This window comes from Sorex araneus, chromosome X, assembly GCF_027595985.1.
Source record: "Sorex araneus isolate mSorAra2 chromosome X, mSorAra2.pri, whole genome shotgun sequence".
Lineage (NCBI taxonomy): Eukaryota > Metazoa > Chordata > Mammalia > Eulipotyphla > Soricidae > Sorex > Sorex araneus.
Window position 1 is genome coordinate 361,051,620 of NC_073313.1, and position 12,993 is coordinate 361,064,612.

General features: G+C 64.8%; 1 protein-coding gene across 2 annotated transcripts in view; it reads left to right on the forward strand.

The window, feature by feature from the left end:
• The window catches only part of MAPRE3 (microtubule associated protein RP/EB family member 3), a 46,970-nt gene extending 34,853 nt beyond the window's left edge, over window positions 1-12,117 (forward strand). Inside the window, exons 2-7 of one of the 2 annotated variants that reach the window (XM_055122653.1) lie at window positions 7,566-7,693; window positions 8,742-8,887; window positions 9,200-9,401; window positions 10,365-10,519; window positions 10,971-11,123; window positions 11,222-12,117. In XM_055122653.1, coding sequence (XP_054978628.1) covers window positions 7,573-7,693; window positions 8,742-8,887; window positions 9,200-9,401; window positions 10,365-10,519; window positions 10,971-11,123; window positions 11,222-11,290 — 846 coding nt within the window. In that variant the 5' untranslated portion in view covers window positions 7,566-7,572 and the 3' untranslated portion in view covers window positions 11,291-12,117. Of the gene's footprint in view, window positions 1-7,565; window positions 7,694-8,741; window positions 8,888-9,199; window positions 9,402-10,364; window positions 10,520-10,970; window positions 11,124-11,221 lie in introns of those variants that run through there. The other variant, XM_055122652.1, reaches the window with a different exon arrangement.
• The last annotated feature ends 876 nt before the right edge of the window (window positions 12,118-12,993 follow it).

Here is a 12,993-nt window from a genome sequence, read left to right on the forward strand (position 1 = left end):
AGCTGGAGTCTCATCCCCTCTCTCGCCCCAGCCAGTGCGCGCCTCTCTGGGTGCTCCCGAGACCTGTGGAACACCTGAGCCTCGGCTGTCCCGGCTCCTCTCTCGAGCCCTTCCCCACACTGTCCCCCCTACACAAGCATCCAGCAGTGCTTGTGGGACCGCATGTGGTGCCGGGGATGCTAACCGGTGTCCGCCACATGCAAGGCAAGCCCTTTAACCCAGGTTCTCTCTCCGACCCCTTATACTTCTTTGTTTGGGGGCTTTTGTTTATTATGGTGTGTGTGGGGGGCACACCTGGCAGTGCTCAAGGCTTACTCCTGGCTCTGTGCTTAAGAATTGCTCCTGGCAGAGCTCAGGGGACCATGAGGGGCACTGGGGGTTAAACCCAGGCCAACGCAGTCAGCCACGTTCCAAACCCCTCCTTCCACTGTACTAGCTCCCAGGCACATTATGCTTATTTTTTTAATAAAAGTTAATAATGAAACCTGCCTCCCATGGGCCTGGTTTCCCAGGCATCCTCGCTGCCCTGACTTCCTGTCCTCTGAAGGCCCCTGCCCGGTGGCACCAGACTGCAGAGTTGCGGATCCGCCTCCTGGACTGGGCAGGGAGGCGCGACACTCGTTGCCTTCATTTTGCACTTTCTGCTCTGGGCCTGGTGAGCTCCGTGCAATCCCTTGCTTGATGAGTGACCATTGCTCCAGCTGAAGGAGGCCCCCTTAGAAGGCATGGCCTATGCCTTAAAGCATCCCGGCTCCTCAGGGTGCTCCTCGGGGCACTTTGCAGATGGTGCCAGTGGCCAGTGAGCGCTTCCGGGTCAAGGGTAAGGGCCGTAGAAGTGGCCTGGCAAGACACAAAGGAGAAAAACCTTTGGAATATCTTCTCCTGCTGGATGACAGCATCTCCTCAGGCGCATGTGCCTTCCCTAGTCAGCCCTTCCGGCCATCGCGTGGTCTGTGACCAGAGCCCGGGCTTGGGTTTCTGCCCTGGCCGTTGGCGCTTGAACTTGAGCAAGTCACTGGAACCCAGCGCCTCTGTTTCCTCCTCTTGGAGATGGAAGCGATAAGGGAGCCACAGAGCTAGCACAGGGGGTAGGGCGCTTGCCTTGCACGCAGCCAGCCAGGGCTCATTCCCCGGCACCCCGTGTGGTGCCCAGAGCCCACCAGGAGTAATTCATGAGGGCAGAGCCCGGAGTAAGCCCTGAACACAGCCAGGTGGGGCCTAAATAAATAAACTCGAAATGTTCTCGAATAATCTCGAATGCTTCCGTTCTAAATGGAAGCCATAAGACCTGTCCGAGACAAAGGCTGTGGGGTGCCAGGCACCCCGGGAGACCAGGAGAGAAGCAGGCCTTGGAAGCCCCTTCTCAGGCACGCCCCCTGAGCTCACGGTCTCCTGCAGAGCAAGGTGGGGTCTGGGGGACTCCGGGGGTATCGTGAGAGCAGGCCAAGGGCTAGGATTCCAGGGGACGGAGGCGGAACAATGGATGGAATCCTGCTGTTTCCAGGGACAGACTGTGTCCCCCAGCGCAGACATACACACTCATGCGAGCGCGCGCGCGCACACACACACACACACACAAACACACACACACACTTACACACTTTTAAAGCTCAAAGGGCCATTGAGCCCCAACACTGTCCTCTGGCTTCCCCTCTGTCCCATTAGGCCCCCCGCCGCAGGTCACCAGGCTCCTCCTCGGAACACGCCCAGCCCCTCCGAGGCACTGGCAGTGCCCTGGGACTGTGTCTGGCGGCAGGTCAGCCTCCAAGCCTGGAGCCGCGTCCTGCCCATCAGAGAGTGGCCGGCCCACAGGGTGCATGGGACAGACACGCACCGGCCCGGGGACTCTGCCACGGGCAGCCCCACTCCGCTTCGCCTGCTCCCGTGTGTCCCTTCTGTGCTCACTTACGGAGCACAGGCGTCTGTGCGGGCCTGAGGGGAGAAAGGGGCAGCGTAGCCCCCAGCTCCGTCCTGCCCTTCAGCCTGGGTGCCCCCAAGATCAAGGCCCGGAGACCGGCCTGACTCTCCCCCATCTCCATCTGGGATGGGGGAGGGGGAGGTGGCGGAAGACCGTGGGGCGGAGGTGTCAGAGCGTCTTCGCTTGGGCCCTGGGCCATGAGCATCTAGTCCCCAGTAAGCCCCCCCAGCCCCCCAGCTCTCCCAGAACTGCACCCCTGCCCTGCACCCGGTGGGAGCGTCATTCTGATCCTGCAGACAGGAAGCTGCACTTAGAAGCGCCCCCTGCTGCCTCCCCAGCCCTGACGGTCAGTGGCCACACCGGTGCCCAGCCTCCACACCGGCCACAGGATCCCTCTTGGCCTCCCGGCTCGGCGCTCTCTGGGCAGCAGGGCTTGGTGCGAGGGGAGGTTTGTTGATGTAGAAAGCAGAGGGGTGGGAGCGATGGAACAGTGGACAGGACACTCGCCTTGCAGATGGCCCACTCAGGTTCTATCCCCGGCACCACATACGGTCCCCTGAGCCCCACTGGGAGTAACCCCTGAGTGCAGAGCCAGGAGTGAATACCCGATGGGCGTGGCCCCCAAAACCAAATTTGGAAGCAGGCAATGTGCCCTGGAACCCACTCTAAAGGCCCGAGCGCGCGCTTCGCTTCACACGCAGGGCCCGGGTGGGTTCCCTGTGGGCTGCAGGAGCGGTCCCCACGAGCCAATGGATCCGCCCCAAAACCCAAACCTGAAGCTAACGCCCTGTCTGCGGCCCGCAGACCAGCAGGGAAGGAGCGGCAGGAAGATGGGCCCTGGGAGGCGGCACTGGGGAGGGAAGGAAGTCTCTCTCCTGCCCTCCTCAGGCCTCCGCGCAGTGGGGACACCCAGGCACCTACTGTGCCCTGCTGCTGTCCCCTCCTGGCGTAGCCTGAAGGACTTCAGAGCTCAGCCCAGCCCAGACATCGCAGACCAGGAGCTGGCAGGGGGGACGGGGTGGGGGGGGTGGAACAGAGCTCCCGCTGCCGGGAGGCATGTCCCAGGGGCGCTGCCCCCTGAAGCTGCAGGTCCCCGTCCTGGACCGAGAAGGCGGGCGAGGTCCCCACCGGCCCCAGCCTCTCCCTCTGGCCAGGTCAGCTGCTGCCCTGCAGGACCAGCCGCACGAAGGTGATTGGCTGGGCCGGCCAGGGCTTTGTGACGCGCAGCGCGGGGCCCCTGCAGCCCCTCCCAGCCCCGCACCCGAGCACGCTGCCCCCATGCACCCCCACAGTCCCCTGGATGTGTGAGCCTGGGTCCCGAGGGGCAGCGGTCTTGCAGCTTTTCCAGACAGGAGACTTCTGCCCTGCTGGGCTCGGGCAGGAAGGGGCAGCCCAGTGACCATGGGCATAGCCCCACGCCCGGAGACAAAGGGTTTGGCGGGCTCCAGAGAAGCCTCACTCGCTCGTCCCATCCCGCAGCTTCTGTTCCTGTTTCCCTGGCCGGTAGGAACGAGGGAAAGTGGGGCCTGGTTCCGAGTCGAGCCCCGTCTGGCTTCCCCAGTGCCTCCCCCCGCCCTGGCCTGCCCCGGCCTCCGAGACCCGCAGCTAGAGGCAGGGAGGGCCTCGGAACCTCCTGGGCGGGGAGAAGCACCAGCCACGACACTGAGGCACCACGGCCGTTAGTGGCTCTGTGAGGGGGGTGGCAGGGCAGCTGTTTGTCCCCTCTTCATAGTTGGGGACACTGAGGCCCCAAGTCAGACATCCTGGAAATAGTCAAGCCTGGGGGGGCGGGGTGGCATCCCCAGCTGGGCTCAGGGCCTCTTTCCAGCTCTGTTCTGGGGGTTGCTCCCCGGGGTGCTCAGCGGACTTTCGGGGGTCCACGTGGTACCGGAGGTCAGGCCCAGGCCTCCTCCCTGCGCTCAGCCCATGAGCTGGCTCTCCGACCCTGGGACCAAGAGCCGAACCCAAGCAGACAGACCCGAGAGCTGTTTGTCGGGGTGGGGGCCCAGCCCCGAGCCCCAATATCCTCCTTGGAGCCCGCTGGAGGCCGCCCTGCCCCGCTGCTGGACCCAGAGGCCTGCAGTGTCCTTTCCTAGCAGTTCTGGGCCGGGGAAGGAAGGGGGGTCCTGGGGACCAGAGGGAAGCCTGGAGGTGTGAGGGCGGCCGAGTGGCAAATCATCAGGACCCTGCCTCTGTGGAAGGGGGATTGCCGCTTGCAGGCCTGGACACAGTCCAGATGGGAGGCAGAGGGGCAGTGAGCGCTCAGGAGCGGAGGCTGTGCCGGCACCCCAGCTGCCCCCCGTACCCCTGGCAGGTCAGGCTCGCGCCCCCTCCGCCGCCTTGAAGGCCCCTTGTCCTTGCACGGGGCACGATTTAGCCACCCCTAACGGAACCTCACAGCGTTTCTCCCCGTGGCTCCGGGCAATGCTGGGCCCTGAGTGGGCGTCCAGCTGATACAGGAACTGGACCTGGCCTCTGTCGCCCACACGGGTCGTGATTGGAGGAAGGGGGACCAGGCGGTTTCTGCCCCTCTGGCTAGTGGGGAGGAGGCGTGACCCCAGGACGGCGTCCACTGTGACTTCTCTCGGGCCGTCTGTGCTCTGGGAGGGGGGGTTGTGGGCGGGCTCTGTGCCTGCTTCTAGAAGCCGCTGGGGCCGAGGCTGGGCCCGGGTCACCCCAGGACAAACAGCATCCGTGGAGGGTTCCGCCTGTGACTGGGCGGAATGAGGCTGGTTTAGTTCCCTCTGGCGTCTCCTCGCAGGCCAGTGCCCCGGGCCCACAGGGCACACGGGGCGGGGGTAAGCCGTCCCCCCTCCCCCAGCACCACCCGGAGGGCTTGGGGTTCTGTGGGGGAGGGTGGGGTGCGGCTGGTGGGAGTTTGGGCTTGGCTTTTGTGGCCACATCTGGCAGTGCCCAGGGGCTATTTCCAGCTCCGGGCTCGAGGGTCGCTCCCTGCAGTACTTAGGGGACCGTGCAGTGCTGGGGGTCAAAACGGGATCCACCGGCATGCAAAGCGGAGCTCAGCCCCCAATCTGTCTCAACTCCCGTCGTCCCCTCCTGCGCTGGGGTGTTGTGCTGGTTATGTTTTTTGTGGTGGAGCTGTATCTCCAGGGCGCTCACCCACATCTGGCTGTGGTGCTCCCACACTGCCGCTGCAGTGCTCACTGAGTCGCACTCTAGTTCAAGTGCTCGGTAGCCTTCGTGCTCCCACACTAGGCCGTGGTGCTCACGGGAGCCCCACTCCTGTCGTGGCACTGCCGGGTTTGGGCGGAACCAGGCTTCAGGGGAGCACAGACCCAAGTGAGGGTCTCCCCTTTCAGAGCCCGCTGGGGGTGGGCGGGGGCTCGAGGCTGGGGAAGGACCGAGGAGTCTTTGCTCGGGGCCTGGTGCCCCCTGCTGGCCACACTGTAGTTCCGTCTGGGCCCAGCCCTGGGAAAGGAACGTCCAGGGACTCCTGCTCTCCCAGAAGCTCCCAGGACTGGGTCCTCTCGAGTACACGGGGCCCCTCGGATCAGCCTGAACAGACGCCCACCGGGTGGGGGCAGCATCACTGAGACCCTGGACCAGCTGCCCCCCAGCCTCTCCCCTCCCCCTCCAGCCCTCCCAAAGCCCCCCCGGGTATGCTGCTCACGGCCCACGCTCTTGTGACTTGCAGTTCTGAGAGCGAGGCATCGCTGTCGGGGAAACTGAGGCTTTTTCCTGCACACCGGGAGGGAGGAACCGGCTAAGCCTGTCCCCGCGGGGAGGGCGCCAGGCCTTCCCAAGTCCCCACCTGAGCCCCCACAGGGCAGCCAGTCAGTGCCAGCAGGCACCAGGCTGGGGCCACCTCTCTGGCTCACCCAGCCAGCCCCCCGCCTGCGACGGCAGTTCTCAAGTCTGTGTCTGTGATGTGCGTGTTGGAAGCGTGTTACATGCTGGCCTCTATAGTTGTGCATGACATAGGATCGCGTCCATCATAGTTACAGGCCACACATGTGTCATGCACACTCGCGCCTTCGCCCCTGCCCCTCGGGAAGTTTCACAGGAGGCCTGGAGTTCTCTGTGCCCAGTGCTCCCCCTTGCTCCCTGGGAAGCCCCCGGAAGCCTCAGCAATGTCGCTCAGAGCCTAGCGGGCTGCTGCAGCTCAGCACCGAGGCTCTTCCTCAGGACCCAGCCGCACCGTGATCGGAAAACTAGACCCTAGCGCAGAACTCCCGAGGCCGGCCTGGGTCCCTTCCCGCCCCGTGCTCTCTTGAGGCCCCGAAGAGCCAGGAGCTTGCCGGGGCGGGGCGGGGGGGCATGCCTGTGGGGAAATGAGCCCCCAGGAACCCGTGAAGGCAGGAGCGGGCCCCCAGCCTGGCGCCCTGGCCTTCCTGCTTTCCCCACACTTCGGGGCCATGCTCTGTGCCGTTCGTGTTGGTCCCCCCAGTAAGACCCTCCTGCGGTAAGAGAAAGGCTCATCTCACCCGTCCCTCCCAAGATCAAGTACACTTCCCTTGCCCCTTCTGCCTCCTTACTACGCTTGGGGTCCGATCTCTGGGGCCATGCCCACCCATGCACCCAGTGAGGCCACCAGGCACCCGGCCACACTTTGCTGCACAGACTCTGCTGGTGGCCCCCAGCCTCCATCTGCGCTTCGAGAGTGCAAGGGTGAGTCCTGGTGGTGGAGGCAGAAGGACCGAGGTCACCCGGGACCTCAAGGATGTGTGGCAGAGGCCACGGCTGAGCACGCACAGGAGCCAGAGACGTGCCGAGGGGGCTGCCGCCCTGTAGGGGGTTTCAGAGATGGTTTCGGGGATGAGGCCCCAGCTCGGGGGTTGGGGGCGGGCAGGGCCAGAGGGCAAGAGAAACTGAGCAGAGCTGTGCAGTGACCCTCACTCAGTCCACAGGCCTGGACACCCCCCCCTTTGTCTTGAAGGTGCTTCCACCCAGGAGGGGGCAGGCATGGGAGTTAAGGGTCCGGGTGCAGGGCAGTGGGCCTCTGGGGGAGGGGGTCGGAGAGAGGGTACAGCAGGCAGGGCGCTCGCCTTGCATGCAGCTGACCCGGTTTGATCCCCAACACCCCATATGATTCTCTGAGCGCCTGCAGGAGTGATTCCTGGTGCTCCCTGAGCCCAGAGCCACGAGTAAGTCTTATACGCTGCCGGTGTGGCTCAGAAAACCAAAACCAGGGGGGCCCTGGGAAGAGGGGGGGAAGCACCACTGGAGAAACACCCCCCCAATAAAAACTATTCCCCTGGCTTCCCACTTCCTGGATGGAAAGGGCAGACTCCTCCTCGCGGCAGACAAAGTCCTGGCACTCAGTCCTTGCCAGCCCCAGGGGCGCCACAGCCCAGCACGCAGACTTGCCCCCGGCCTGCGGAGCCCCCAGGGCAGCAGAATAAGCCAGGCCTTTGTCCCTTCCACCCCCCTGCGCCCGCAGACCCTGCCCCGCCCGGCTTTGTGCCGTCCAGTCCCTGCGCTTCCGACGGGCTTGGCCACCCACGCCCCTCATGCTGGCTGGCGGCCAGCGCCCAGGCCGGCCACGTTCCGGGGGTGAACACGCGCCCCCTCTCCGGGAGGGCCTGTTGCCGTGCCCCCTCCCCCAGGACGGTGCCTCGCCCCCCGCCCCCACCCCCAGGGCCGGGCGCAGGGAGCCCGCCTGACCTCGCCTCTCTGGTCTCTGCAGCTGGGGCATGGCCGTCAATGTGTACTCCACATCCGTGACCAGTGAGAACCTGAGTCGCCATGACATGCTCGCGTGGGTCAACGACTCGCTGCACCTCAACTACACCAAGATAGAACAGCTCTGCTCAGGTAGGCGGCCTGCCCCACCGCAGGCCCGGGGCGTCGGGGGGACACGGTGCCTGAGGGCTGGAGGGTGCGGGCAGCCCTGCTCTTCTCGGACTCGTTCCTGCGGCTCCTCTCTCCCTGGGCTGAGCTTAGAAACACTCAAGGGACAGAGAAGTCTACCGGGGAAAACAGGTAGGGTTGGGTCTGTCTGGGGTTCGAGCCCCATCCCTGTCGGGGGAACACACCCCCCCAAATTGTGCATTTCCATTGCATAATTATCACAAATGTCATGCCACTTTTTTTCCCCAAGAAATGAGATGCAACTATCATATGAGGGGTTTTGTGTTTGTGTGTGTGTGTATGTGTGTGTGTTTTAATTGTGCTGGGTCAGAGAGATCATGTATGCAGCTGTGTGACCACAGCCCTGTTCGAATCCCCAGCACCACGTGTGTTTCCCCCGAGCACAGAGCCCGGAGTTGCCCTGAGCGCCAGCAGGTGCGCCCAAACACCCCTCCCCAGCAAACAGAAAACTTTGAAAAGTAATAATTGTGCCGGTATTATGTAAAAACAGGGTACCGTGCTTAGGCAGTGGTGGTGATTAAGCAGTGAAGTAGGGCAAGGCGGGGAGTGGCGAAGTAGGATCCAGAACAGCTGCAGAGCCCTAAACTAGTCCGAGGGCGTGGAGGCACATGAGTAGGAAGGGGTGTCGGGGAGCCAGGAAGAGCAGGAGCGGTGGAGGTGGGCTGTGGGGTGGGGTGGGGGGCTGTGCAGGCTAACAGCCCCGATGCACCCCACTCCGGCCACGGGGGTGCAGATCTCGGCCTCCACGTGGCACAGCCAGCTGGGCAGGGCCTCTCGCTCTGTTTCCATCCGTGTGAAGCAGACAGAAGGACGCCCCAGCCCACATCCTGGGGCGGGCGCGGCTGCAGAGCGGTCGGCCCCCTTGGGGCCCTGGGCTCTGTGGGTCCTAGGGGCAGCCCGGGCCCAGCCCAGGGCTCCGGGAGTCTGGGCGGCGGCAGGGGCAGGGTGGGGGGCAGGCAGCAGCAGCAGCCGAGCCCCCCTGCCCCGCCAGGTGCCGCCTACTGCCAGTTCATGGACATGCTGTTCCCCGGCTGCGTGCACTTGAGGAAGGTGAAGTTCCAGGCGAAGCTGGAGCACGAGTATATCCACAACTTCAAGGTGTTGCAGGCAGCGTTCAAGAAGATGGGTGTCGACAAAGTAGGTGCCTGTGCCCCGGGGCCCTGAGGAGCGGCCCAGGGCTGCAGGCCGGCCTCAGCCCTCGAGGAAGTGCTCCCCCGCTCCAGGCACAGTGGATCACAACCCCCCCATGCCCCCCAACCCCACTGCCCCGTCCTGAAGCCACCGCCTCCTTCTCTCTGCCCCCCCCACGCCCCCGACCCAGCTGACTTGGCTCCTGTGCAGAAAAGTCTGTGGCTCGGGCGGACTCGAGCGCCAAGGGAAGGGGCCACGGGGGAGGGGGGCCAGGGGCGGCGGCGGGCTAAAGTGCTCTGTCTCTGTGGTCTGTTTCAGATAATCCCTGTAGAGAAATTAGTGAAAGGAAAATTCCAAGATAATTTTGAGTTTATTCAGTGGTTTAAGAAATTTTTTGACGCAAACTATGATGGAAAGGATTACAACCCGCTGCTGGCACGGCAGGGGCAGGACGCAGCGCCGCCTCCTAACCCAGGTGATCAGATCTTCAACAAATCCAGGAAGCTCATTGGCACAGCAGGTAACGTGCCCGAGCCAGGGGAGGGAGTGCGGGGGGCCGGGCCGGCGGGGGTCTCTGGCCACCAGTACCCCTTGGGCCTCCTGGCCCAGCCCGGCCCGGCCCTGCCAGCCCCGAGGAGACTGTTATCACGGAGTTCAGATGACGCTGCCCGCTGCCCACTGACCAGGGGCTGTCCCCACGGTGGGGGGCCCTAAGATTCCTCTAAGAGGAGAGCCCCCCGCCCCCTGCACCAGCCGGCCCTTCCTTCCATGGCGGAAGCTGACCCACTGTCCCCTGCATCCAGCTCCCTGCCCCCTGCTCGCCAGCCGCCCACGCAGGGGTGCGGCTCCCCGAGCCCCAGAGCTCAGCCCTCAGAAGAGGCACTCTCTGGGTTCCCGAGATGGGGGAGAAGCAGAGGGTTGGAAGAGACGCCCGGCCCGCATCTGAACCCGTCATAGCAGAGCCCGCTCCTCCCGCCGCCCGCTGCTGCTCTCTCCTGCTTGCTTTGCATCTGGAGCTGCAGCTCCGCCAAGGAACTGCCCGGCCGAGTCGCCCAGCATGCCACCCCGAGCCAGAGCCCCGGAGGCCAGGGGTGGGGGCGCGATGGGGGAGGGGGAGCGGTCCTTCCTCAATTCCAGGCTCAGGTCACCGGCAGGGAGCAGCACTTTGGGCTTCTGCAAGGAAGGGCCCAGCCGGCCAGTGGGGGGTTGAGCTGAGAGAGGCAGGGTGGGCCCTCCCACTCCTTGGGCCAGCCCACCTTCCTGGGAGTCCCCGTCGTCCTGCTCTGGGCTTGCTGAGGGGCTGCCAAGCTGCTCTGGTGTCCTGCGTGGCGTGGCTGGAGGCCCAGATGGAGCCCCTCCAAGAGGGCCCGGCGGGGCGCTGCCTGCCTTTCGCATGGGTCTGTCGGTGTGGCGGGGGGGGGGGGGGGACGGCGGGGGTGCCCGCAGCTTGCCGGACCCCGCCTGACTTCTCTCCTCTGGACAGTTCCCCAGAGGACGTCCCCCACAGGCCCCAAAAACATGCAGACCTCCGGCCGGCTGAGCAACGTGGCCCCCCCATGTATCCTCCGGAAGAACCCCCCGTCGGCACGGAATGGGGGCCACGAGACCGACACCCAGATCCTGGAACTCAACCAGCAGGTCAGCCAGTTGTCCCGGCTCAGCCCCAGGCAGATGGGGAGGGGGGCGCGGTTAGAGAAACGACTGGGGGTCCAGAGAGAAAGGGGCCCTGCCTTGAGGCAGGCTGCTGGCATCGCCATTGAACCAGTGTGTGTATGGGGGGGGGGGGGGTGCTGGCCCTGCCCTTGCTCTGTCAGAAGCCGGTTAAACATCCTCCCTCGGGGTTTACAGGGTAACTTGGGGGATCTTGCCACGGGCCTGAGGTCTCCTTTCCCATTCCATCCGCACCACCGGTTTAGCACTAGTCACGCGGCCCATGGAATGCTTTCCGGGAGAGAGAGGCGGGGTGGCGAGCGTGAGGTCATGCAGGGGGGGCGTCTCAGGCTCCTGCTCACTTTCTGGGTGGCCAGGGGGCACCCGGGCGCTGGGAGTGTGGGCCCCCGTGGCTTGACTGTCCCCTGCTCCCGAGCAGCTCTTAGACTTGAAGCTGACCGTCGACGGGCTGGAGAAGGAGCGCGACTTCTACTTCAGCAAGCTTCGTGACATCGAGCTCATCTGCCAGGAACACGAGAGCGAGAACAGCCCGGTCATCTCAGGCATCATCGGCATCCTCTACGCCACGGAGGTGACTAGGGGCCCCTGGGGGTGTCCCCCCGGACGGACGGGGGCCGGGCCTTCCTCGGCCCCGGGGCTCAGCGCTCCCTCTCCCTTGCCGCCCTCCAGGAAGGATTTGCACCCCCGGAGGACGATGAGATCGAGGAACCCCAACAGGAAGACCAGGACGAGTACTGAGGGCAGTGCAGCCCTGCTGACCGCCGGCTTCCCGGGGCTCCCCCGCGCCCCCACATTATATTCCTTTCCTTCCAGCTGCTCGGCCGGGTGCTTTGTGTCAGCCAGCAGGGCCGGGGGGGGGGGGGCCCGGGGGGCTGGGGAGAGGGAAGCAGGCCGAGGCCCCATCCTCCTGGGACACAGGCCCAGGGGCGGGGGCTGGCGGGACCCCTGCCCTCTCCACACGCCCCTATTTATTTCCGTTGTCTCCATGCTGTGTTGGCCGCCCCTTCCCGGGGCGCCGCCGTCCCCCGCCCCGCCAGCCGCCTGCCCCTCCTGACAGCCAGCAGCCAACTCTAGGACAGTCGTTGGTGTGTTTTTACTTACGGACCCCCCTTGCACTTTACCTGTTCTTTCCCAGGGCCAACCCCGGGGCCTGCCCGGCACGAGAGGCATGGCGGCAGGACTCACCGCTCTTATTTATTTTGTCCTCAGACTTCCCCGTAGTTAAGGGAAAGGCTGATGTCAGGAGAGGGGCGGGGCCCCGAAGAGGGGGTGCCTGAGGCCCCCCGGGGGGGTCAGGGAGGGAGGGGAGCACGTGAGGGCGGAGAATGACCTCCTGGCACCAGGCTCACCTCTCTTGGTCCCTGACCCCCCCCCCACCGCAGCACCCCAGCCCTGCCCCAGGCCCGAGCCACCCCCTTCCTGTGACTTGGTTCATACCACACAGCCTCCACCGGACCCTCCTGTCTGTCTGCTCCCATTCCCCGCCTCCCCCACACCCCCCAAGGCCCCCCAAGCCTGCATATGTGTTCACTTTTATTTAAATAAACTTGTGTGGTAAAAGTCCATGCCCTGTCTCCCTGGGCCGAGCCCCAGCCTCAGTGCCTTTCTCACCTCAGCCCCAAGCCCCGAGCAGAGGTCCTGGCCACAGGACACAGCCCCACAGTCGCTCATGCCACCTAGAATCCCCCATGGGGATTGGGCCTCAGCATCCTGTTCTGATCGTGTCCTGCCTCCCAGCACCGGCCCAGGGCCCTGACCCTGTCTGCGGGGGGCCCAGGTCAGGGTGCTGACTAGTGGAAAGGCTGCCAGGGGCGAATGGGGCAGGGGGGGAGTCTCCCATGACAGAGCTGGGGTCTCCCGTGACAGGGCCAGGGCCTCCCGTGACAGAGATGGGGCTTCCCGTAACAGAGCCGGGGCCTCCTATGGGCACAATGATGTCCCAGCGGCCATGCCCAGGGCTTCCTTCTCCGGAACACGCTCTCCGGAGAGCAGGCCGTCAGGAACCTCCCCACTGCCCTCACTGGCAGAGGGCCCTGCAGGAGGGCGCCATGTGAAGGTGGCACCAGGCCTGTTCCACTTGCTGTGGCAGCCCGCTGGATTGGTCCCGTGGCCAACTCCAGCAGACACGTCCAGACCCCCGTGGACTCTGCCTCTGCAGAGTGTTCCACGCCACGCGCCCTCTTGTCTCGTTGCTCACTAGCTTCGTGGCTCTTCTGGACTCGCACGCCCCCACAGATACCTCAGCCCCTTTTCTTTACGTATTTTTTTTCCTTCTGGGGGCCTAGGGCTTACTCCTGGCTCTGCACTCAGAGATCACGCCCGGCAGACTCAGGAGACCTTATGGGGAGCCGGGGGTGGAACCCGGGGTGGCCGTGTGCAGGACAAGTGCCCTGGACAGCTGCTGTCACTCCAGACCCCCTCGGGGTCTTTTCTATGTCCCA